Source organism: Meriones unguiculatus, chromosome 2, assembly GCF_030254825.1.
Source record: "Meriones unguiculatus strain TT.TT164.6M chromosome 2, Bangor_MerUng_6.1, whole genome shotgun sequence".
NCBI classification, from domain to species: Eukaryota; Metazoa; Chordata; class Mammalia; order Rodentia; family Muridae; genus Meriones; species Meriones unguiculatus.
The window spans coordinates 52,910,761-52,935,429 of NC_083350.1; the positions used below are offsets into that span (position 1 = coordinate 52,910,761).

The 24,669-nt window shown below is 54.8% G+C and overlaps 1 protein-coding gene and 4 long non-coding RNA genes across 6 annotated transcripts; 1 reads left to right on the forward strand and 4 right to left on the reverse strand.

The window, feature by feature from the left end:
- Positions 1 to 2,604: 2,604 nt before the first annotated feature.
- Positions 2,605 to 6,844, reverse strand: LOC132652344 (uncharacterized). Its single transcript, XR_009589840.1, has 3 exons — positions 5,819 to 6,844; positions 4,332 to 4,472; positions 2,605 to 4,165 (listed from the first exon to the last, which is right to left on the reverse strand). It is a non-coding gene; the product is annotated as an uncharacterized LOC132652344 (long non-coding RNA).
- Positions 6,845 to 6,893: 49 nt separating this feature from the next.
- Egr1 (early growth response 1) lies at positions 6,894 to 10,545 on the reverse strand. Its single transcript, XM_021653384.2, is given in 3 exon segments — positions 6,894 to 8,363; positions 8,365 to 9,386; positions 9,976 to 10,545. Coding segments are annotated over 3 exon segments (1,572 nt in total). The 5' UTR covers positions 10,274 to 10,545; the 3' UTR covers positions 6,894 to 8,111.
- Positions 10,546 to 11,886: 1,341 nt separating this feature from the next.
- LOC132652345 (uncharacterized) lies at positions 11,887 to 18,026 on the reverse strand. The gene is made up of 3 exons (XR_009589842.1): positions 17,712 to 18,026; positions 17,386 to 17,606; positions 11,887 to 12,370 (listed from the first exon to the last, which is right to left on the reverse strand). It is a non-coding gene; the product is annotated as an uncharacterized LOC132652345 (long non-coding RNA).
- Positions 15,602 to 23,946, forward strand: LOC110558459 (uncharacterized). 2 transcript variants are annotated; one of them, XR_009589841.1, is made up of 4 exons: positions 15,604 to 16,142; positions 20,821 to 21,005; positions 22,029 to 22,262; positions 23,827 to 23,946. It is a non-coding gene; the product is annotated as an uncharacterized LOC110558459 (long non-coding RNA). The 2 variants fall into 2 exon arrangements; XR_002477013.2 differs by lacking the exon at positions 23,827 to 23,946 and having other exon boundaries at positions 15,602 to 16,142; positions 22,029 to 23,153.
- Positions 21,279 to 22,104, reverse strand: LOC132652346 (uncharacterized). The gene is made up of 3 exons (XR_009589843.1): positions 22,001 to 22,104; positions 21,730 to 21,924; positions 21,279 to 21,492 (listed from the first exon to the last, which is right to left on the reverse strand). It is a non-coding gene; the product is annotated as an uncharacterized LOC132652346 (long non-coding RNA).
- Positions 23,947 to 24,669: the final 723 nt, after the last annotated feature.

A 24,669-nucleotide genomic window follows, 5' to 3' on the forward strand; every position in this document is an offset into this window, starting at 1 on the left:
AGGTACTCCTGGGAAGAAAGTTTCTAGAATCTTGATTATTTCATTAGCATAAAATAATGTGGCTCTGAAGAGAGCAAAAGAGCTCTGAGGAGACAGTTTTGGAAACCACCTTGAATCTGTAGTGACAAACCCTCTCTGAACTGTGCCAGTGGGACAGGAGGCAGCCACCACCACTAATTTTTTTTAATATGTTTGTGTGTGTGTGTGTGTGTGTTCATGCCTCAGTGTGTATGGAGAGGCCAGACTGGTTGATTGAATTTATTTTATGTGTATGGGCATTTGTTCTGTGCACCATGTGTATACCTGGTGTCCGCAGAAACCAAAAGATCCCCTGGAATGGGAGTCACAGACACGTGTGTGTGAGCCACCGCGTGGGTGCTGGGACCCAAGCCTGAGTCCTCTGCTAGGGAGGGCAGCCTGTGCTTTGAACAGTTGTGCACCTGTCCTGCCCGGATAGAGACCTTTAGTTTCACATATCATCCCCGAAGGAGGCGGAATTGGGATAGCTAGTGAGCGGGGACAGTGTTCTGGAAAATACACTGGGGAGGCCTGTCAGGACCAGGCTCCTGGGCCAGCTTCCTACATCACTGTGCTGGTTTGAATGGCGATGGCTCCGCGTTCCCCTCCTTGCAGAACATTCCCCTCCATGCAGAACATTCCCAGGGACTTACGCACACTTGCTGAGCTGACTAGATAATGACGATACACCTTGCTCAGTCCAGACATCTGATTAGCAGGAAGATAAAAACCAATAGGAGTGAGTTTGGAATACTGCAATAAAAATGGTGAAGGGGCTGACTTTGTTTACTTTAGGAAAGGTTACAAAAAGAAACTCTTTCAGGAGGCCAAATCCTGACTCTGTGATCATGGACAGGGGTGGAAAGTAGGAGCTAGAAAGCTTGAGGGAAAGTTTGGATTCAAAGAAACACAAACATTTATACTTAAATGTTCACTGGTTATTTTTCTTCACTATAGGACCAGAAGAGCCAACCCAAACCACGCTCATCCTTAGGTGAAAAGATAAACACACTGTGCTAGAGCCGGATAGCAGACCACTCCTCACCAAGGAGAAGAAGACATATTCATAGACACGACATGAACGGCTCAAGAAAACAAAAACAAAAACGATGCAGGCTCAGGATGCAGCCTAGCAGCAGAAAGCCGGGCCTGAAAGCTTGAGGCCCTGGGCTCCAGCCTCAGCACCACGAGATGAAAACAAAAATAACTAAATAAATTGACGCTGCTGCTCTAAGAAGTACATACACAAAGAAGCCTGGAAGTGCCAAGTGACTGATAACAGCAACAGCGGGAAGAGCAACAGCGGTGCCCGGAAAGCAAAGGTTGCCAAAGGTCATGAGGAAGCTTTAAACGGGGCGGATGTGTTTGCTACCTTGTGGTGATGGCTTTGCCTGTACGTGTATGTTGGGACTCAGGAAACCCAGGGCCTTGGCCATTGTGGGCGCGTGCTGTATGACTAAGCTTCACTCCCCAGCTCTAAGTTACATATCACACAGCCTTTTGAAAAGTCCTACGGAGCTGAATGGTGGTGGCGCACCTTTGACCCCAGCTCTTGGGAGGCAGAGGCAAGCAGATCTCTGAGTTGGAGGCCAGCTGGTCTACAGGATGAGTTCCAGTACAGCCAAGGCTACACAGAGAAACCCTGTCCCAAAACAAAACAACCTGCTACTTCTGTAGATGCTTTCTAAGTGTGTGTAAAAAAATCTAAACAGAGTCACCATATTATAGGGGAGACTATGCTCCTACTGTACATCTTATGCCCACAAATAAAACCTTCAGTGCCAAGAACGGGTCACATCTTGTTGAGTTGTTGGCCAAAGGAGTCCCATTGACCGCTTCCTACAAAAAAGCACACACTCTTGCTAAGGCTATGGGTTACTGTTCATAGCCTGTTGCTAAGGCCCTGTTGCGGAAGACACCACTTGCCTCATCAAACATGGAGCTGGTGCCCAACTAGAAGCTTCACCCCCGACTGACTAGGAGCTACTAGGAGATACTTTCTGCACTATTAGGGGAGAAAAGTAATCATAAAGTTCACCCAGATACAAACCCTGCAACCTACCAAAGTGACTTGCCTGCCAGATTTCCTGGTGTAATAGTGGCACAAGTGTTATGAGAGTAACCAACCACTTTTTACAAATTGGATCTACAGCCCACTGCGTGAGACAGAACCCATACCTGATCCTGTGAAAATAGCCAAGGACCTGAGACCAGACAGGTCATGGCCCTCGGGGAAAACTTACTGCTACTATTCTGCTAAAGGAACACAGCAATAAAATGAGTCCTGATGACATACTGCTAAACCCACAGATCAGAGCATCAGGCAGCTCTCCTCAGAGATGAATCTCCTTGCAGTAGATAGTAATTAACACAGAGACCTTCAACCTGGACAACGCGCAATCCAGAGCACTCGGCCCTAAAGGGGATGTCAAACTACTCTTCCCCCATGCTCGGGAATGAATCTATGAAGGAGAGGAGACAGAAAGATTATGAGCCAGAGGTGGTGGATGCCTCCAGGGAAACATTGTCTTCAGACACAGCAGGACTGATGCACACATGATCTCACAGAGACCGTGACGGCACACACAAGTCCCACACTGGTTTACGCGAGATAAAAATGCCAGCGCTGAGAAAGGGAAGTAGACACAAAGTTCCATTCCTAACTAAGAATCTACTTGCAGTTGATGGTTGCTGGGAAAGAAAAAAAAAATCAATATTTTCCAATAGACTGTCACTTTGTTTATCAACATTTTGTTTTGTTTTGGTAATTTTGCTTTATTGATTTTTTTTTAAAAAGTTTGTGTGCTTTGGTTTTCATTTTTAATTGTTGTTTTTCCTGTTTTGTTTTGTTTTAGGAGAAGATAGAGAGAGACAGAGAACACGAAATTTGGTGGGTATGGAGATGAGGATTTGTGAAGAATTAGAGAGAAAGAATATGATCATGATATATTGTGTCAAAAGTTGGATAAAACATTAAAAGTATACAGTGTCTATATTATTGTATACATATCATTTATTAAATATCAACTATATTTCAATAAAGCTGTCATAATAAGTTTGTTTGTTTTTAAGGCAAGGTCTGGGTAGGTAGCCTTAGCTGGCCTGGTCACTATGCAGACCACATTGGCTTCAAACTCACAGCTCTGTCTTCCTTCGCCTCCTCATTGTTGGGATTAAAGGTATGTACTACAGAGCCCATCTCAACAGCTTCTAAAAACTCTTAAAGGACAGCCAGAGCCACGTGACTCACACAAAACAGCAAAGCTTTCCTACCAGCCAGTGTGGTGGCTCAGATCTGTAACCTCAACACTTGGAAAGCTGAAGTAAGAGGATTGCTACGAGTTCATGGCCACCACGGTCTACACGGTGAATTCCAGGCCAGAGCTACACAGTGAGACCTTGCCTTAAATTAATTAATTAATTAAAAATAAATAAATGGAAAAACCAAGGACACTCAGATGGCTCAGGGATAAAAGAGTTCACCGTGGAAACGTGACAAACCTGGGTCTGATCCCCAGAACCCACAGTGAAAGGAAAATGCCATCCTTCAAAAGGTGTCCTCTGACCACCCACGCACACCCATACATACACATACAACCACTAATAATAAATAAATAGAATGTGTAAATTAAAAACCAAAATCAGATCCCGTTGGTGCTGAGAAGAACGGGCCTGTCTGGCAGAGAGAGCTGTAACTGGAAAACAAGATAAATCCACCAGAACTGGGCCCCCGTCGCCACATAGGGTACTGGGGATGGGTTAAAGAGCCCACAAAGTCCAGCTTGGTGAGCCCGTGAGCTCACTGAAGTTACTTGCGAGAATATAGGTTAGGGGTTACAGGAACACGGGCGGCTCAAAGTCCATCCAGCATGGGTCAGGCCTCATGAGCGTGGCTTCCCGGCTTCTCCCTGCACTGCTGTCAGCTGCCAGGTCAGCCTCTCCTCTTACCGACGGGAGGAGACCCTCCTCTCCCTGGCATTTCGTTTCGCTTCTATAACCTTAGGGAATGGCCTTAGGAAGCTTGTGAGTTTCAGCATTCTCAAACTTGGGAGGCTTGTGACTTTCCTGTGTCTAGGACCTCCTTCCTCCCTCCAGGAAGGAATGTTTCAATTGGAGGAAATCACCATGCCACCGTATCCAAAGGTTCCTGGATAAGACGTTGAAATGGAAGGGTTTTGACATCTGATTCCTTGAGAACTAGTCTCATTTTCTTTAGGACACTGGGCTCTCCGTTTTCCCTTTCTCCCCCATTCATATTATCAGCATTAAGCTAGGACAGCAGTCGGGATGGGGACCCAGCAGAAAATGCTCACCCTATGATTTTCTGACGTAGCTCTATTTCTCCTGCGAGTCAGGAGATGCAGAAGGTAGCTCACGGGGAAACTGAGTGTGACAACTGGGCCAAGTTCTTTCCTTCTGAGTGGAACCTTTCAAAATGCAGGGGGCTGAGCATCCTGGAAATTGAAGAGAAAAAGAGCTGCCAAGAACTTTGAGGGAGCCAGGTGTGGAGATGCATACCTATAATCCCAGCACTTGGGAGGCAGAGGCAGGCACATCTCTGAGTCTGAGGGCAGCCTGGTCAACAAAGTGAGTTCTGGGACAGCCAGGGCTACACAGGAAACCCTTTTGAGAAACACTGCCCCTCCACCAAAAAACAAACAAACCAACAAACAAACCAACCTTAGAGGAATGCTGGTCGGCCAGGGTTGCCCTAGTTCAGCTCTAACTCTTTACTCCCTTTCCTCTTCTGTGCTACGGTTTTGGTTTTTCCCTCCTCCTGAGTCTCTGAGCAATGTCACCGGGTAGCAATCCATCGTTCAATGCCCTTTCCAAACCTCAGCTTTTACCATGATCACAGCTTTTTCCAGCACTGTCCTGAGCCTTCGGCTGCAGGCACCCCTCCTAGGAGCAAGAGATGAAGTCGGCACTGCTGTTATTTTGGGCACTTCTTCTGGAACCCAGGTTTTGATGCACGCTACAAAAGAGCCCTTTCGAAGAGCTGCATCCTCAGACCTCGCCAACACACCTATGTTCCTGGTCTATAAAACAGGGCTATTTTTTTTTTTTTTAGTGGGGCCTTTTTCAGTCATGCAAAAGAACTTGAGTTTGGATGTTAGAATCTAATGAAACCTTTTGCCAAGACTGGCAAAAATTGGCTGGCAAGCTTGGCAGAATTTCTCAGCCAGCCATCTGCCTAGCAATGACCTTGTTTTCAAGGCCAGTACCAAAAGCCACCCCGGGTGCGAGGCAGCAGTGGGACCCTTCGGGAAACAGGCAGGTCTGGTAATCTCATTCTAGAGGCCTCAAAGAGGAGACACTCACTGGGCAGGAACTGTCTCTGCTTCTCCCTTCCCACACAATTGGACTTCCGATGCACTTTGTCTCTGGAGAATCTGGGGTGAGAAACTCTAAGGAATGTGTAGCAGGCACAGACCTGTGTTCCCGAGCCTAGAGTGAGATGGGGGAGAGTAGGCGGGGCTAGGAAGAGGTCTGCCAGCACAAATGTCCTATGGGGACTTGGCAGACGTGCCAGGAGGCTGGCAGGGATGTGCCCTTGTCTAGAGAAGATGGCTGGTTCCCCATACTCTGAGCCGAGGAATCTGGAGTCATGGGAAAGGGCAGGGAAAAGTGTTGGCAGGGAAGGACTAGAATGCAAAAAAACAAAAACAAAAACAAAACTAGGCTAATGCCAATGGACTACTGGAATTTGCCAGGACAGAGGAGGTGAGGGTTGAGAACCTGAAGGGCCCCCAGAGAAGGAAGGGGTGGTGGGAGGTGAGTTTACCTTAACTGTACTTACTGACTACTGTGCTGGGTAGAAGGGATATTCTGGTGTCTCGTGTCCGAAGACGAGAGGGGAGCCAAGGTCTGAGAATTCCAGCACACTGTACCAACTTCCCAGAGGTTGTGGATAACTGGTCAACCCCAGGCGTGTTAGTGTTGGAGGAAGCGTTCCATCCCTGCACGCCACGCCATCGGCCACCGTTTTCCCTGTCTCGGCAGCACACAGGCAATGGGGTCCACCCCTACTTAGGCCTCCGGTTTAGCTGTCCCTCCAGTCCCCAGCTGGGTAGACGGACCATCTTTGTGCTTCCCAGAGAGAGCCACACACTTGTCCTTATTGTGTAACACACCGTCGTGTTGAAATTTTTGGCTCGGCATCTCCATCTCCCAACCATCTGCATTCCTGGAACAGGAACTGTGCTTGCTGTCTGTCACGGCCAGGTCAAAGGCTCTCACTGAGCAGACAGATGCTCACGGAACAAGGGTCACTCCAGCAGTGAGTAGGACCCTTAGGGACGAGGGTCAAGGGAACCTAGTGCTATGCCAACGGGAACACACTTTGCCACCCTCCTAACCACCCTGCCCCGTCTCCCAGGAAGCTGCCAAGAATGGCCATTCCAACTGGCAAAGGGATGCTCCCCTTCCTGGAAGGCTTCTTGGCTTGGGAACTAGCCCTTGTTTCTGAGTTGCTGGGGACATGCAAGGAGGGAGAATTTGAGTCAGCGCTAGCCTTGTAACTTTCCCAAAGCTTGTGCTGTCCACCTCTTATCTCCCCTAAGTCGGGCAGGGACCGGATTTCTCCTATCCTGGGTAGAGTTAAGGGGTGGGGTTGGCTACTGCCTCTGGCCGCATGGCCACCTTTGGTTCCAGCTAACCAACACAAAGCTACGGTCAACCAGACTGAAGCAGAACAAAGGAAGGCCCCGGCAGGAGAGGGATGCCTGCTTACCAGGTGCCTGTTCAGTTCCAAGCACCAACAGGTACACACACACACCCTGTAAGGTCCTAATCTGAAAAAGACCTCGACCCCCCTTTAGGGCAGGCCTGACTGCTGCACCGCCCTCCCCCAGCCCAGGAGAAACATAACCAGCTCCGGCGTCTTTATTTTCTTTTAATTTTCTGAAGGATATACAGCACATATCCCACGGGCAATAAAGCGCATTCAATGTGTTTATAAGCCAAACAAGTCACTTTGTTTAAGCAAACACAAGTACAAAGTAAAATAAAACCACAAAATGATGAACTCCATGTTCATAACATACAAAAATTGCCGCCTACTCAGTAGGTAACTACAACATTCCAACTCCTGAATATACGTATAAATTTACATTTTCAGTTAAAAAAATAGACTTTTGAGAGTTCAGATTTTTGTTTTAAATTTTTTTTTTCTTCTTACATTCTGGAGAACCAAAGCTCAGCTCAGCCCTCTTCCTCATTTTGCTCTCAAAGCCTCCCCCAAAACATCACTCCTACCCCCTTAAGGCTAGAGGTGAGCGTGTCCCTCACGATTGCACATGTCAAGCCATCGGCAAGGCGTGTCACACAAAAGGCACCAAGACGTGAAACTTTTGAAACCAAGGGGACGGGAAAGATCTTTTTTTTTTTCAAAAGAAGAAAAAAAAAATTAAAAAAACCAAACAAACCACACTTTGTCACATGTGAGTACAGTCGAGCAGTATTTACAAAGTTAACGGAACGCTCTGACATGCTCCAGTCACTACCTAGGGCCGCTGCTTCAAAAAAAACGCTTCAAACCTATCGTGGCAGCAGCGTCTTCACAGAACAGAGGATCACCATTGGTTTGCTTGGCTTTGCTCCCCCTCCCCCCCGCAAGTGAGGAGTCAACTCCAAATGATACAAGAGTATGCAAATTATCTTCACATCGAGAATACCCCAAGGAAAACAAAATCCATGGCACGGACGCTGTACAAAGGTAACAGGGCAGGGTTCTCAGGGCCCCAAACCCATTTTGCCAACTTGATGGTCTAGCACTGAAAGGGAGCAAGGGCCAGGCATGTGGAGATGATACTGAAATGATTTATCCAATACCCATGCAAGTCAAGCTCTTTGGATAGAGGTGAAGAACTTGGACATGGCTGTTTCAGGCAGCTGGAGTCGGAGGGAGCGGGCGCGGGGAGGCGGGGACGGCTGGCGAAGGGGCTGCCGGCCAGCCCCACCTCCGGCTCCGGCCTGGAGGGGAGGCCTTGGCTTCGAGGTCTTCCCCCGAGGGCCGCCTCCTCCCTCCTGTCCTTCGCGGCGGCCCCCCGGGGCGCGTTCTCCGCCTCCCTTAGGCCTCCTGGCGGTCCCCTCTAGCAAATCTCAATGGTCCTGGGGGAGAAGGTGGCCGTCATGTCCGAGAGCCCGCTGGAGGTGCTGAAGGAGTGGGTGACGGCCGCGGGGGGGAAGCTGCTGACCTGGGCGGGGAAGGCCGGGGGCCCCGAGGCGAAGCTGGTGGCCACGGGGGGCGACGGGAAGCCGCTGTGCGCGGGGGACGGGTAGGTGGAGGAGCCGGGGGACGAGTAGGAGGTGGGCGCGGGGGACGGGAAGGAGGCGGCGGCGGGGGGACGGGTAGGAGGGCAGGGACGGGGCGGCCGGCGGGGCGGCGGCGGCGGCGGCCTTGTCCGCCTTCTTGTCCTTCTGCCGCAGGTGGATCTTCGTGTGCCTCTTGCGCTCGTCGCTGCGGGCGAACTTCCGGCCGCAGATGTCGCAGGCGAAGGGCTTCTCGCCCGTGTGCGTGCGGATGTGCGTGGTGAGGTGGTCGCTGCGGCTGAAGTTGCGCATGCAGATCCGGCACTGGAAGGGCTTCTGGCCCGTGTGGATGCGGATGTGGCGGGTCAGCTCGTCGGAGCGCGAGAAGCGGCGGTCGCAGGACTCGACGGGGCAGGCGTAGGGCCGCTCGTGCGGCGGCGTCTTGCTGGGCCGGTTGGGGTACTTGCGCAGGCGGCTGGGTTTGCTGAGCTGGGCCTGGTAGGTGGCGTTCAGGGCCTTCAGGTCCTGGGAGCCCGACTGCGTGGCGAAGGCCTTGATGGTGGAGAGCGGGGTGAGGGAGGGCTGCTGGGCGCCCTGGAAGGGCTTCTGCTCGGGGCCGCCCAGGCCCAGGTCGCCCTGCGGCTGCGCGAACAGGTAGTCGGGGATCATGGGCACCTGGAAGGCCCCCTTGGCGGCCGGGTAGGCGGGCGGCGGGTACTGCAGGGCCGCGCCCGCGGGGCCGGGGAAGGGCTGGCTCGGGGGCTCGGGGAAGGCGTCGGCGTTGGGGGTGGGGAAGGTGGGCGCGGCCGAGTAGATGGGGCTGCTGTCGGCCGAGGGCCCCGCGCAGCTCAGGGGCGGGCTCTGCGAGGCAGAGGAGGACGCCGCCGCCGCCGGGGAGGCCGCCGGGGCCGCCGAGGCGGGAGGGTTGCTCATGCTCACGAGGCCGCTGACCAGGCTGAAGAGGGGTTCGGGCCACAGCGTGTTGCCGCTGTTGGGCGCGGGCTCCAGGGAGAAGCGGCCGGTGTAGGTGATGGGGGGCAGCCGGGTAGTCTGGCTAGGGTAACTCGTCTCCACCATGGCCTTCTCGTTGTTCAGGGCGACGTCAGAAAAGGACTCTGGCGGGAGACACGGGGGAGAGGGTGAGCGGAGAGCCACCCCTCGGTGGGGCCGAGAGGGGGCCCGGGCCGCCGGGGCGGTCAATGGTGGATGGCAGCGGGGCGCAGCGCCCCTGGGCTCTGCCCGTCCGCGCCGCTGACGCACGCTGAGAATCCCCCCCTCTGCGGCGGCTCCGCAGCGAGGCTGCGCGCGGGCGAGGGAATCCCGCGGGCGCCCGGGGGGCCGCAGCCGCGGGGCGCCCCCCTCTGCACCCCGCATCTCAGCCCTCCCCCCCGGAGGCCGGGCACGCAGCGCCTCGCGCGCGTGGGGGAGAGGGCGCCCCGCTCATCAAAACAAACCCTCCTCCCCCCCAGCCACCCACGCAGCCCGAGCTCTCCATCCAAAACAAACGCTCTGCCCTCCGCGCGCGTCGCAGGCGCGGGGGGAGGGGGACGTCCCCCCCCCCAACACGAGACCCTGGGGCCGCGCGCGGAACGGAGGGAAACCCCAGCTCCGCCCCGAAGGCCCCGGAGCAGGTCCCCGCGGCGGAGGACCGGACGTCAGGGCGGCCCCGGGGGGGAGGGGGGCTCGGCGCGGACCAGCGTTTACCTGTGGTCAGGTGTTCGTAGGGCGGCTCGCCCGGCTCCCCCTGCGGGTTGAAGGCGCTGCTGCCGCCCCCGCTGCCTCCCCCGCCGCCGCTGCTGCTGCTGCTACTGCTGCTGCTGCCGCCGCCGCTGCCCTCTGGGGCTCCGGCGGCGCCGAGGAACTGGGGAGCCCCGTTGCTCAGCAGCATCATCTCCTCCAGTTTGGGGTAGTTGTCCATGGTGGGCGAGTGAGGGAAGGAGCCGAACGGGTCGGAGATCTGCAGCGGAGACATCAGCTGCATTTCGGCCTTGGCCGCTGCCATCCCGGACGAGAGCGCTGGCGAGCCGATGCGGGGCGGTGCGCGCAGCCCGGGCCGAAGCTACTGAGGGCACCCTTGTCGGGGGCTGACCCGCTCACAGGCGGGGCGCGGGGCGCGCTGTGGGGAGTGTGGGCGGACCCCCAGACTGGCGGTGGCCGCGGCCCGGGGTGGACGCGGGGCAGCCGCGGAGGCCGGGGCAGGGGCCGATCTGGCGGAAGCTCGGCGGCGGCGGATCGCGGCGGCGGCTCCCCAAGTTCTGCGCGCTGGGATCTCTCGCGGCTCCCCGAATCGGCCTCTATTTCAAGGGTCTGGACCCGCTCGGGCCCGCCTCCGCCGTGACGTACATGGCCATATTTGGGAAGCAGGAAGCCCTAATATGGAAGGACCGGCCGGGAGGACCCGGAGTGACGTGAAGCCCCCCACCCTCCCCACCCAAGATCGGTGGGCACCTCCATCCTGCGACCCGCTCCAGCCTCCTGAGCACTCGAGCCCCGGGAAAGCCGAACGCTGCAGCGGCAGCAGCGGTCCCCCGGGGCCGGGCGCCCGGAGTTCCCGGCTTGCCCCCGCCCCAACCCCCGCTCGCCCCTCCTCCCAGAGCCGGAAGCGGCCGAGCCATATTGGGCCTCTCCAAATAAGGCGCTGCCCAAATAAGGCCTGTTCCGGCGGGGGATCCTTCCTGCTCCTTATATGGCGTTTCCGGGTCGGCGCTTCCCACCTCCCACCCCCCCCTCCACCTTTGGTTCCCAACCGGGAGCCTGAGCGCGCGCCGGAGCCGGGGACGCCCGCGTGGGGAGGGCTGGGCGCGCGTAGGGCTGGGCGCGCAGCGGCTCCCACGGCCCCCGGGCGCTAGCTGGGCTGGGGAAGCCCGGGCCCGGCGCGGGGGCGAGGGCGAGCCGGGCCCGGGTTCTACAGCCGTCATCCTGGGCTCACCCGCCCACCTCGGGGACCGTGGGAGCGAGCCTGCCGAGAGGAGGAGCGGCTGGGCGGGCTGGGGCAGAGGCCGCCCAGGAGAGGCGGGGCCCTGACCTGGCCTCTACCAACCGCAGGGTCACTTTCCACATGTCACCAGGAAACCCGAGGCCGTCGGTAGGCTAGGGGTGTTGGAACCTGGGGCTCCCAGGGCGCCACCCAGATTTCAGAGGCCAGTCCCTCCCCCCTGCGGTCCACCTTGGGGGACCTGATTGCCCTCGGACAGTCCCGAGTCCCCGCCGGGAGCTGCTGGTTCTCGTAATGCCTGGACACCTCCAGGGACGGGTCGGGCGGACCCTGGCCTGGTGTGAAGTGGGGACTTTTCCTCTGGGGCGCCGCGACCCCGGGCTTGGCGTGCCGAGGACGCGCTTGCGAATCGGTGCTGCCCTCTGGAGGTGTCTCGCTGTTTTCCCGGGGCCCCGGGCGCGCCGGGCTCTTCCGCCTCCTCCAGGCCCCCCCCCCCCCCCCCCCCCCCCCGTAGTCTGCGCCGGGCGCGGAGCCAGGCCGGGAGAGCCTCCGACGCAGTGAGCGAGGACTGAGCAGGCGCGGCGGCTCGGGCCTTCCCCGCAGTCCCGGGGGAACCGCCGCAGCCAAGGCGCCGGGCTTCAGGGTAACACCTCCCTCACGGAGCCAGGCCAAGGGCAGGGAGCGCGTGGGGGGTCCCCGGGGACCCTGACGCAAGCAGTGAAGCTCTCCTCCCCCAACCCTATCCCCATGTACCCCAAAGGGAGAGGAGAAAGGCTCCTGTTTCTAGCTTAGAATCCAGGGAAAGTGCTGGGTTTTAATCTTATTTTTTATTTGAACATAAAGCAAGTAGTGCCCGCGGAAGGAGGGACAGACTGAAGGTCAGGGTTTAACCGGGGAGGGGGTTCTTTTCTTTCTCTGCCCCCCCCCCTTTTAGGAAAAGCAGCCCAGTGAGTCCAGAATGAAGCAGGGCCCCCTGTAGCTGAGCTCACCGCTCCTCAGTTCTTCGGCCGGGTGCTGTTATTCACTTAGGGCTGTTAGTGCGTCCTTTCACAGCCTGCCGGCCAGGACAGCAGAGCCAAGATGCTTCCTGAGGGAGAATGCATTCCTGTTTTGCTACTCCGGTGCGGCTCTCTGAGCAAGCTTTGCGTGCCTCACTTTCTCCAGCTGCAAAACAAAGCTTATGTTAGGGATATTCACGAGGAAGGAGTGTTTGTGCAGACTGACATTCACTCGGCCTGCTGCCTGTGTCTCCCAAAGGCAGAGCTCGTGTTTGTCAACTGCAGCTGGGTGAGCCGGGGTGGCTGTGATGTTGCCCATCTAACCTCGCTGGGAACGCAGCTCAGTTGATAGGGAGCTTAGTGTGCAGAAAAACCTGGGTCCCAGCCTGTCGCGAACCAGCCCCGTGCTGATAATTCCCGATACTTTGGAAGTTCAGGTAGGGCCATCAAGTGTCCTAGGGCATCCTTGGCGACTTAACTACTTTTGAAGGCAGCTTGGGCTACACGAGACCCCCGTCTTTTTAAAAAAGAGAAGGAAAGCAACAACATCCAAAACAAACAAACAAACAAACAAAAAAAAAACTGTGCAGAGAGAGAAGCTTTCAGGGCTGGAGAGATGGCTCGGCAGTTAAGAGCACTGACTGTTCTTCCTGAGGACCTGGGTTCAATTCCCAGTGCCACGTGGCGGCCCACAACTGTTTGTATCTCTAGTTCCAATGACTCTGACACCATCACAACAATGTGCGTAAAATAAAATTAATGTTTTTAAAAAGAAAGAAGCATTCCAGTCCTAACACAAGAGCACAAGAGATGCTGTCCCTAACAACTGATCAGTATCCCTTTTATTTAAAAAAAAAACAAACAGCCTTAATTATTTTATGTGTCTGAGGTTTTGCCTGTGTGAGTGTAAGTGCCCCATCTCTGTAAAGTGTCCATAGAGTCTAAACGCAGGCATCAGATCCCCCGAAACTGCTTACAGAAGGTTATGAGTCTCCTGTGGCTGCTGGGAGCCAAACCAGGGTCCTCTCTGCAAGAGCAGCCTGTGCTCTTAACCACGGAGCCATCTCTCCAACCCATAATCTGCATCCTCCTTCTTGCAATAGAACTTTTTTTTTTCCTAGAACAGAAAAGTTCAATCTAGATGCACAGTGGAATCACCCGTGGGGCTCCTTGTTCTACCCCCGGAGCATTTAAAGACCAGCACCCCACCCCGCGCCACCCAGCCGGGTGCCAGGACAAAACAGTTGCCCCGAGAGTGTAATGTGCAACTCCACCTGAGACATCTGCCTGTCTGCATCTTGCGTGAGTCCAGCTCCAGTTATTTTTTGAATGTTCCTCAGCCAGCAATTCCTCCTGAGAAATTACTACCACTGGAGAGCTTGGGGGTGGGGGAACAGCTCCACCCCCAAATCTAAGCGTAGATCTGTAACACAGGCATGGCCATCCATATCGGATCCTGTAATCTAGGAGAATTCTGGTTTTAGAGTGACAGAACTGGGATGGGCTCGTGCTGACCCGAGCCAGGCCGAGAAGAATCGCTCCTGGGACTTCCTCTTGAACTCTTGAGTGTTATGGAAGTTTGGGTTTCTTTAAAAACTCAGCTGTGTTCTGTAAATATGTTTTTTGTTTTAATCCCAAGAGGGGGATTTCAGTTTGGGCTTTAGTCTGTCCGCAGTGGACAACTGTCTCAGGCAGGGCGTGGTCTCTGCCAGCTGGTAACTTCTGCAGGAAGAGGGGGCCTTCTAGGACTCTGAGGAAGGTAAGTAGGGGAGCCCAGGGAGAGAGGGTGAAACAGTGGCACTTCAGTTTCACAAGTCAGTGCCCTCCCTCCCTCGTCGTTTGATAAGAGCAAGCGTCCTTGGTTCCAAACTTCTCCGAGAAGCTGCTGTGGGTACTATGGTGGAGCTCTGGCCATGCCCTCTAAGGAGCTTACCTGGGGAGAAGCAAGCCTGGATTGTTATAAGAGAATGGAGAATAAGAAGGTGCTCCCTTAGCCACCAGCTGTCAGCAGCATGGAGGACTTAAAAGGGAGAAGGGAGCTGGGTGTGCATGGGTGAGGAGCTCCTGTAACTGGGGTTCCAGCACTTGGGAGACTTCAGGTGGCTAGCCTGGGCGAGGTAAGGGTCTGTCTCAAAACAGTAAGACAAGGAGGGACATTCCAGGGAGTTAGGTGAACAGGGACAGTGGAAACATCTTGGAGGGGAAGGAGCCTCCCGAGGCCTGTGTTTCACAGTGGAGAACTGAGAGGCTTTTTGAGGCCTAGCTTGTAGTTGGGTAGCCAGAAGGACCCTCTCTAACCTGTCTGGTAAAAACAATGCTAGCCAATGAGAGAATGGCCTGGAGTAGAAAGGGCTGCCATTGCAAAGAATAGAAAAGCTTACTTTACCAAATAAAATGCTTTTTCTTTTTTTAGGAAGGGTCTTAGTGTATAGTCCAAGCTGGCCTCAAAGTTCCGACCCTGCAGCCCTTCCCAGCCTTCCAAGTGTCAACTGAATTCGTTCTTTAAAAAACAAACAAGCATTTAGGGGGACTGGAGAGATGGCTCAGAGGTTAAGAGCACTGGCTGCCCTTCCAAAGGTCCTGAGTTCAATTCCCAGCAACCACATGGTGGCTCACAGCCATCTATAATGAGATCTGGTGCCCTCTTCTGGTGCACAGGCACACATGTATAATAAATAAAGGGCAGTATTCTGGTGTGCGTCATTAGTCCCAGCACTGAGGAGAAAGAGACAGGGTACCAGGAGCTGTACAGAACGAAGACTCTGTTTCAAACAAACAAATAAAGAAATGCCTAGGAGGAGGCTTGGGGTCTGGGGTGAGGGATTCCAAAAGGAGAGGCCACCCTGCAAAGACCGCAGGAGGAAAAGGAATAGGAACGTGGTTGGTCCAACACCTCAAGGTAAGATGTAGACAGGCTCAGAATGTCCAGCGCTTGACTGTACCCTACCTGCCCACCCTTACTCTTTGTCGCTTAGTATCATGGTCCATAGACCTCGTGTCCCTCTTCACCCTGCCAGGACTCCTGAGGATAAGCCACTGGAAGGCAGATTCCGCCCAGAAACAGTGAAGCACTGAGCTCAAAACCCTTTCACACTGCCCAGACCAGAGCACTCTGTAAAGGCGGGCAGTGAGGAGAAACGTCTGCCACACTCTTGTAGAGGGTTGTATCACTGGCCCAGCATCTCACCAGCACGGCTGGCTAGGAGCATCTGAGTAACCCCCGCCTCTGCCCAGCTGTTCTATAGACGGTGGTACTTCTGCATGCGGTGATTGGGGGACAGGGGACAATGGTGACATGGGGGGAAAATTGGTCCCTCCCAAGGAGCTAAGTGACAGTTTGGACCTGTGAGGAATCCCCAATGTATGTATACCTACCAACTCAAATGGGAAAATGTCCTGAGGCCTATAGGAAGACAGGCTTTGTGGGAAGGATGCTGGGCCCCAAGGAATACCTCAGGGATAAGCTGGGGCTCTAGGGTCCTGTTGGCCAGTGACTGATGCCAGAGGCCCTGAGCAGCCAGAACTGCTGTCACGCTCTGAGAAGTGGAGAGGGGAGGGAGAACCAGGCTGTTGACTCTCCAGCAAGTGGGGTGAGCTGTCTCGACTCCTTCACGAAGGCCAAGCAAGCTGCAGCTCTCAGAGGAAAGCAAGCCTCCTTTTCCACTGCCACTTCCTCCTCCCAGAGCTCGGCTGTGTCAGCACCCACGTGTGCTGCTCAGACCGTGGTTTGCCACTGCTGTGGCTAGCCTAGGTCTCAGGAAGTGACTCTCTTTTGGGTTCTCTCTGGGTTGGCCGTCACACTTTCCGACGGCTGAGGGGCCCCAGCGGAAACCCAGACACCCAGACGGCTTGTCCTGGAGTGCTTCTGGGTACAGCTTTGCTCCCATCCACGGAGGGCTTTGAGGGATGAGAAGAAGCCTGGAGAGGCCACGTGTGAGGTGAGAAAGAAGTGGGGGGGCAAAGGGGGAGCTGTGGGGAAAGACAGGGACATGGGAGAGAGGGGATTATCCCAGAATGTGGAGTGTGGAGTCCCAAACCCTGAGACCCAGGCCAGGTGGGAAGGGCTGTGCAGAGTGGTGCTGAGGCCTGAAGCAGATGGTGGTCTGAGAGCCCTAATGGGCTGGGGTGTAGCCCAGGAGCAGAGTGCTTTGGCTGGTGTGTTCAGTGTTCCAGGTTAAATCCCCATCAACATGCAAACTCTCTGTCACACACACACTCACACATACACACACACTCATACATAAACTCTCATTCTCTCACACACACAAATGAAGAGAGTACCTCGCCCGCCCCAGCAGCCTCCAGGCCGTGTAGAAAAGAGACCATGGGGAATTTGGCACTGGGTACAGGATTTCTAAAGGCAGATGTGGTCTGGGTAGCTTGAATCAAGTCCTCAGAGCCCCAAGGAGCAATGATCCAGACAGTTAGGTTAGGCTTAAAGTGGAAGCCACTGAGGCACACAGATCTGGAGGAGGTGCTGCAGGCTGTCTTTAAGGAGGTCTGTAGAAGGAGGAGGTAGCTGGCTATCCAGCCTGCCCCTCAGGATCTTTCCTGCCCCAGGGTGCCCTGCGAAGCTGCTGTCCTTGGACCTCAGTCCCTCTGATGTGCGCTTCACAGCCCCTCTCCTGGATCCGAGGCTGCAAAGACAGCGGGCTCCGAGGACAGCCCACCCTGTGGAGTTTCCCCTGCTCTCCCCGCCCCCAGCCCAGTGTGCAGCAAAGCCAGCAGGCTGCAGAAATCTCTGGAAGCTCCCCGGGCGGGAGAGGGAGGGGATGTTACATAAGAGCCCCAGTGATGTGCAGGAAGTCGAAAACAGCCTTTAGATTCAAAAGGCAGCGTTCCCACCCAGCCCAGAGAGGCAGGAATAGAAACGGGTTATTTCTGGGCCCTCACCCCCACCCAGCGCCAGGCTGCTCAGCTTGCTGGGTTAGCCTGGCTTCTGCAGCCCCGGCGGGAGGGGGAGGGGAGGGGGAGGCAGGCACCTTCTGGGGTTACCTGAGTCGGAACTGTCCTCGGCTACCCCCCATCCCGACAAACCCGGGAACGCCGAGCAAGCAGCGGTGTCACAGTGCCGGCTTCCCTCCATCTCTGGAAGCGTTGGTCTCCCAAGCCCACCGCTCCCAGCACGCGCTTGCTCCGTGGCAAGCTCGGAGCCTGCTGTCTCCCAGCGTCTGCCCTCACCGTGCCTGTGAGGTCGCTCTCCTTCTCAGCTTTAGGTCATTGATGGCGAAGGATGCATAGAGGGGGCAAGGCGACTTGCTCAAGGTCGCGGAGCTGGTCAGAGGTAGAGCCAAGATTCTATTCCAGACGGTCTGGCTTCAGAACCCTTTGCCTAAACCGCGCCTCACACCATGAGCGGTTCTCCGGGGTCCCAGGCTTTCTCTATGCAGTTCCTGAGTAAGCTGGAGATAGAAGACAGACAGGCAAACAGATCGTTTCCATCCATGTCATGTTGACTGACCAAATGTCATGTCGGCTCTGGGATAGAAGTAAGGAGACCCTCCTACCCGGCTTTTGCTGCTCCCCAGCCTAGTGGAGACAGATATGCAAAAAAGCGAGAGCAAGCTGGGTGTGGTGGCCCACCCCTGGAGTCCCTGCCCTCGGGAGGTCAGAGCAGGAGGAGCAGAAGCTCAAAGTCATCCTCAGCTACCCAGGGAATTTAAGGCTGGTCCAGGGAAACTCCGAACTCAGTTTCCCCCCAGTCCAGGTCCAGAGGGCCATCATGGCAGTATGCATGCCTTGAAGCTGACACTGGACATCCAGCTGGCTTTTGCTGACTGGAAATTTAAAAAGAATGAAAAGAGGAAACGCCAGCCTCAGCAGCAGCGTGACACATTCTCTCACGGGGGAAGGGGGGAAGCACAGTCGTCTTTGACCTAACTCCCACCTCCTCACAAACACCCCAGCCAGTCAGAGTCAAGTTGCCATTTATAAAAAAAATCACAAGAAGAGAATCAGCAAGTGATGACACACGCCCACAGTCCCAGTGCCTGGGAGGCAGAGGCCGGAGGGTCTCCACAAATTGGAGGCCAGCTTGGTGTACAAAGCGAGACCCTGTCTCAGAAAACAAACCCGAATATTCTAAGTAAGCAAAGGAAAAAAGAAAAGAATGAGAAGCACAAAGGGGTGAGTGGGGAGTCAGGGAGGGGACACAGGGCCCAGACAGGGCTTCCCGGGAGCATCAGCACACCTGCTGTTCCTGGGACTCCCACGGCAGAAAGGCGTTGAGCAATGGACCACCCAGTTCCCTGAGAGGCAGCTTAGCCCGTAGGGCCATCTATGTCCCTTGGCATGGGGTAGTATGGGAGACTCAGAGGGAGGGACCTGCCTGTCCCTCTTCCTTCTCCAGTCATCCTCCTATCAGCGCCCTCCATATGGGAGCGCGGATTCCCTGTACCTTCAGGATAAGCTGTGCAGAAGCTGTGGTCTCTCAGCTTCCTGGGCCCGGGTGGTTGCACTGGCGAGTGGCCTGCTGGGAAGGGACCACTGCCTTTAGGGTGTGCAGGGAGGGCTCTGCTGTGTAGACGCTGCTGCTCCCACCAACACGGCAGATGGAGGGGGCTTTGGAACCTAGAGGAGCCGGTCTCCCTCCAGCCCAGGGGCAGAGGGTCGCGTGTCAGTGTGCGTGTCCTCGGAGCTGACATGACTCACGGGAAAAACGCGTGCCTAGACGGAACACGTGAGGTCCTACGGCAGATTGCTAACACTGTCAAGAAATTGATTGTCTGGGAGGCAGAGGTAGGGAGATCTCTGTGAGTTCAAGGCCAGCCTGATCTACACAGTGAGCCCCAAGACAGTCAGAGAAACTGTCTCAAAAAAAAAAAAAAAGGGTGTGTGTGTGTAAAATACTACATATGTAAAATTTAACATTTTAACTACCAACACTTCCAGAACCCCTTAGTGCTTCCAAACACAAATCTACACCCATTAAACAATGGCCCTCTATCCCCTTCTCCCAGCCCGTGTAGCCTCCGTCTCTATTACACACTTAATTCCTCTTGGGAGCTCAGATGAGGCGAACACAGACTGTGGCGTCTTTGGTGTCTAACTTATTTCACGTGGCATGATGTTTTCATGGACCGTTCTTCTGTTCTTCCCTTTTGATTTTTCAGACAGGGTTTCTCTGTGTAGCTCTGGTTGTCCTGGAACTCACCGTAGACCAGGCTGGCCTCGAACTCAGAAACCACTTGCCTCTGATGCCTGAGTGCACCACCACACCTCGATACTGTGGACTGTTCCTGTTGTAGCACCCCTGTACGAGGATCGAATCACGTGCCACGTCATGTGTATTTCACATTTTGTGTGTCCGCCTATTTTAACATGGGAAGGGAGGTTTCCATTTAAATACTGTTTTTGTCTTAGGTGTACGAATGCTTTGCCTACATGTATGCCCTTGTACCATGTGTGTGCCTGGTGCCTGTGGAGGTCAGAAGAGAGCATCTCAGCTATCCCGGAAGAGGCGTGAGATAGCTGTGAACCACCATGTAGGTGGTAGGACTTGAACTCACAGCCCCTACAAGAGGAACAGCTGCTCTTGCCACTGAGCTTTCTCTCCCTCCCCCCCAGCCTGTGTTTTTTTTTTGTTGTTGTTGTTTGTTTTTTGTTCTCCATGCTGAGAACACAGTTGTGCAAGTGTTGTGGATGCAGAATCTTACTGTTCTGTGGCGATAGCCGTGCGGTGCAGGTGACAGCCTGTGGCCCCGAGCCTGCGCCTCTCTGGATAGGCTTTCTGAGGTTGTGCTTGTTTTATTTTCTCACTATACAGTTCAGCCCAGATCTGCCCCCCCACCCCTGTTTCTAACTGCTGAGCGCTGTTCTGGGGGCACACGGCCACACCCAATGATGTCCTGGGCGGCTTTGCCTCCTGAGCCATGCCCACATACTCACTGAGGAAGTGCTGAGTGTGCTGGTGCAGGGAAGGACTCGGGTCTCTTAGTGGGTGATTCGGGCCTCTGGGAGTCTTTGCAGGAGTGAGTTGACAAGGGTTCCATGCTCTTCCCCTGGGCTTTGGGTAGGTCTTCCACCATCCCCGAGCCTAGCCCCAGCCTTCTTTCCCTGGTAACATCCACGCTGTCTCACTTTTCCTCTCCCAGGCTAAATATGGAGTGTGAAACTGCTCTTCTTCCCAATTTAGCATTTGAATTAAAGCGAGAACTGAATGTGGCTGGAATGCCGACTCCCATCTGTGTGTGAGAAAGGGTTTGCAGTCTGATGGGGAGATAGACTCCCAAAGAGGTACTGAGGGAGTGAGCGATGACAGCAGGCAGGACAGGTGTGACAGGGGCCCAGAGGGGACACCTGACAGCTTGGAGGTGACAGAATACCATCTGAGCTGAGGCCTGTGCGCTTGTGGGAGCTGACCTAGTGAAGGGGGAGGGCTGGGGCACTTGGGCAGGAGGCGGCACCGTGCAGTGATTTGGGTTCACATGGCTTCGGAAGAGCGCAAAGCAGGGAGGGTGGGGGAGAGGTGGCCCAAGAGCTTCCTCTGTCTCCAACTCTCCCCTCTCATCCTCCTCTTCTTACCCTTCACGCTGGAGAACAAAGCAGATGAGAGTGACCTAGGCCAGAGACGTTATCACATGATCACTTGTATTCTGTTTTGTTTGGTTTTGACAGAGTCTCTGCGGCCCTGCCTGGCCTGGAACTTGGAGTGATCCTCCTGCCTCTTCTTCCTGGGGGCTGGGATCACAGTTTTTCTCTGTGATGCCCCACACATGAGTGCCTTCTGCTCAGGCCACTCAGAAAGCGGACCTGGCAGGCCTGAAGTGGACATGGGACAGTAGGCTCTGGAGGGCATCATGGTAAATCATTTAGGGCCTCTGCTTGTTTTAGCCAAACCATCCTTCTCAGGGGCAGAGCTAAGTCAATCTCTCACATCCCTTCCTCTTGCTGAAATTGAGTCACGATTTTGGTTCAGATGGGATCGGGTGGAAATCTTGGCCAAAGAAAACCTTTTGTTGGCAATGTGAAAGGGCTCTCTTGGAGGGTCATGCCCCTGCCGGGCACAGCTAAGGGATGCAGGTGTAAAACTCTCCATCAATATTTCAAGCAACATTATTTATTGATCACTTATCTGGCTGGGACAAAAGGAGGAGGTAGTTCACCACAGATACAGGCCTGCTGGGGTCAGTTCGGGAAAGAGGTCAGCGAAAGGCAGGTCATTGGCCAGGCTTCTCAATTCTGCCAGGCCTTGCAAGGACACTTGGGAATTAGGGGTAGGGTGCGGTGGGGTGGGGTGGGGTGAGGGGTGAGGGTAGGGGTTTTGTTCTCTTCCAATTCCACAATATTCTGGATGAAAATAAAGGAAAAGGCTAGGGTTAGGGATGCCTGGGGCAGGCCTGAGATGCTGCTATGACTAGGTCCAGGGGTCCAAACCCCCCAACTCTGCCCCTCCCCTCTCCCAACCCTGAAATCTGCTTCAGTGGGTGCCTTCTCCCATCCACCCACCCGCAACAACTTTTCTATGTGTAATAGCCCTGGCTAGCCTGGAACTCGCTTTGTAGACCAGACTGGCCTGGAACTCACAGAGATATGCCTGCCTCTGCCCCCGGAGTGCTGGGATTAAAGGCGCGTGCCACCATGCTCGGCGTCAGTACGTTTCCCTTAGATGCTGCTTCGGAAGGGCAGCTTTGGTCCCTCCCGGAGGAAGCCTGACATTTCCCCTGCGCTCAGAAACGTGCACATTCCTTCCCAGATTCTTGGAATCTGTCTGTCCACCTCCTGTTCAAAGTAGAGAGAGTGCATACAGATGGGGCTCTGACGGGTTGCTGGAGAACCCACAGCTGCCCATTCCTACCCTCAAAGATGCTTTTTCCCCCCTTCAGTTTCCCATTCCATGGAGCAGTGTGTGCAGCCTCTGGCCTTCCGGCCCTGAGCCTTTGGAGAGACTGCTCGGCTCGCTGCTGGAATCCCACACTGGGAGGAGCTGCGCCACCTAGTGGACCTTTCGCCATCTTGGTGGTAGAGCTCGCACAGACGCCACCTCCAGTTTGACGCTTGGGTAGGACCCAAACGGAAGCCGCTGTCCAGCTCTCAGGACTGACGAGATGAAGCCAGCCGTGAGTGGTAGAACCGAGAGGGAACAACCGTGGCGTTTTGGAGGGAAATTATCGCTCACTAGCTGAAATTTAAGTTAAAGGGAAAGGTCTTTTTGACCTGGAAACAGCTTGTTCCTGTCATCCAGGTTGTTGCAGATAGAGGGACCACTGTTTAGGGTCCTAAGTTCCTCCCTCCTCTGTCAGCTTTCTTGCAGGCTGAGCAAGGCTAATCACAGTAGAGCTGGCGCAGCCTAGAGGGAGCTGCTGGCTTTCCTCTGACGTCAGGGCCTGGAAATCCCATTTTAAGCAGGTTCTTGGGAGGTTGGAACACCCACAAGAAGGGAGGAGAAGCCAGATGAAGCAACTTCAAGCCTGAGGCCGTCAGAGTCTGGAACCCAGGCCTGCAGGGCTGCCTAATGTTCCCGGGAGACCCGGAAACGTGACGCAGCGCTAGACCCTTAGCCCTCAAGCTAAAGCCTCTCAGAGGCTCTTGAGAACCCTTTGATTTAGTGCCCTCCACCTAGCTCTAGCCTGAGAAGACCTGAGGCAAAGGAGAGAGGGCAGGTGGACCTAGGGAATGAGGACATCATGAGGTTTCTCATACCAGGGAGTCCCACCAGCCAACTTCTCCTGAAAGGCTTTCCGACTATTCTTTCTGTCACCCTCCATCTCTCCTCTCCTCCCCTGCATCACGGGGGGCAGGCCCTGTGCCCAGAGTTCTGGAAGCCTGAATGTTTCCATGGCAACAGAACAAAGAGCTTGGAAATCTGAACATGTTCCTTTTGACACACACACACACACAACCCAGATGTATATATAGAGAATGGTCACGTGGTAGCCAGCAGTAGTCGCGACACCAATGTGTGTGTGTGTGTGTGTGTTATGCAGCAAATAAATACAATGTATACAGAACGCCTGACTTGTTTTCCTGGCTATATGTTAAGTGCTGGTGTGGTACTATAGCATTTTACTCTCTGAGGATCTTCTCAAATGACTCTCTTCCTTGACTGGTACCTTCCTCTCCTTTCCGTTTTAAGAAAAGGAGCCAAATTCCTCAAGGGCTGTGCTGGCTAGTTTTTCTGTCACCCTGACACGGGCTAGGGCCATGTGAGAAGAGGAAATCTTGACGAGCTGCCTCCAGGAGATAGGCAAACCTGTAGCGCACATTTTCTTGAGTGATGACAGACGTGGGAGAGCCCAGTTCTCTGCGGCCAGTGACGCTCCTGGGAAGGTGGTCGTGGTATACCAGAGTGGACTGAATGACCCAGGAGGAGCAGGTCAGGGAGCACCGCTCCTCCGTGGCCTCTGCATCAGCTCCTGCCTCCGGATTCCTGCCTTGGGCCCTGCCCTGACTTCCCTCAGTGAGGGGGTGACCTGAGAGCTGTGAGATGAAGTAAACCCTCTCCTTCCTTCTTTGCTTTTGGCAGTGGTGTTTACCACAGCAATGGAAACATGAGTTAGGGGCCAATGGCGAAAGGAATGCCTTCAAAGAGCTGTGTGACCAGAGGATTCCAGGCTGGGAAGAGGAGCCCCTTTATTTATTCGTCTATCACTTATTTAATGTTTGTTTGTTTGTTTGACACAGGGTTTCTCTGTAAAGTCCTGGCTGTCCTGGAACTTACTCTGTGGACCAGGCTAAACTCAAGAGAACCTGCTTCTGCCTCCCGAGTACTGGGATTAAAGAGATGGGCCATCACCACCCAAAAGAGGGCTCTTACGGCCTCACGTCTCTGCTCTGGGAGTTCTGATAGTTGGCTCAAGTATGGCAGGCACACCTGCCCTGTGATGCCAGAGAGGGAAGTCTAGCTGAGAGATACTTGCCCGGCTCAGGGAGTCAAGTCTAGGCTGCTGTCCTCCCGGCCCCACCCCACTCTCAGTGATCTCTTTTCCTTTCAGACTGAGATGCTGCTGTTCCTCTGGGCCTCTTTCCCTATCGCTGCTTCTGCGGCTCTGCAATCTTAGATCCCTCCTGGGTTCTGGCCCTTGGAGCCGCCTCCTTAGCGAAGCCTACTATGTCTCACAGATTCCGCCACCTCTCAGCACCGCTCAGCAGTCAGGGCTCCACCTTTTCTGGTTCCACAGTCAATGGACCTCTGGTCCCAGGCTTTGGTGCCCTTTCTCACTTGTCTGTCCCCGAGACCTATAGGACTGGTTTGCCCACAAACCTTCCTTGACTCCACTCTCTTCCCTTCAAACCACGCCAGCAGTCCTGGGCTTTGCTGCCCCATCTTCAGCTGTCAACAGCCCCACCCCCATTCTCTCCCCTGGGCACCTCCCTGGGGTCCCTGTCCCTAGACTTTGTATCTGGCATCACCTGTGTGCTACTTAAGGACCCACAGAGGTCTTGGGGACAGGATCCTGGGGTGTAAACAACTTACGGGGGTACGGATCCTTAAACCACTTCTTTCCTGGATGGGTCAACGCTCCT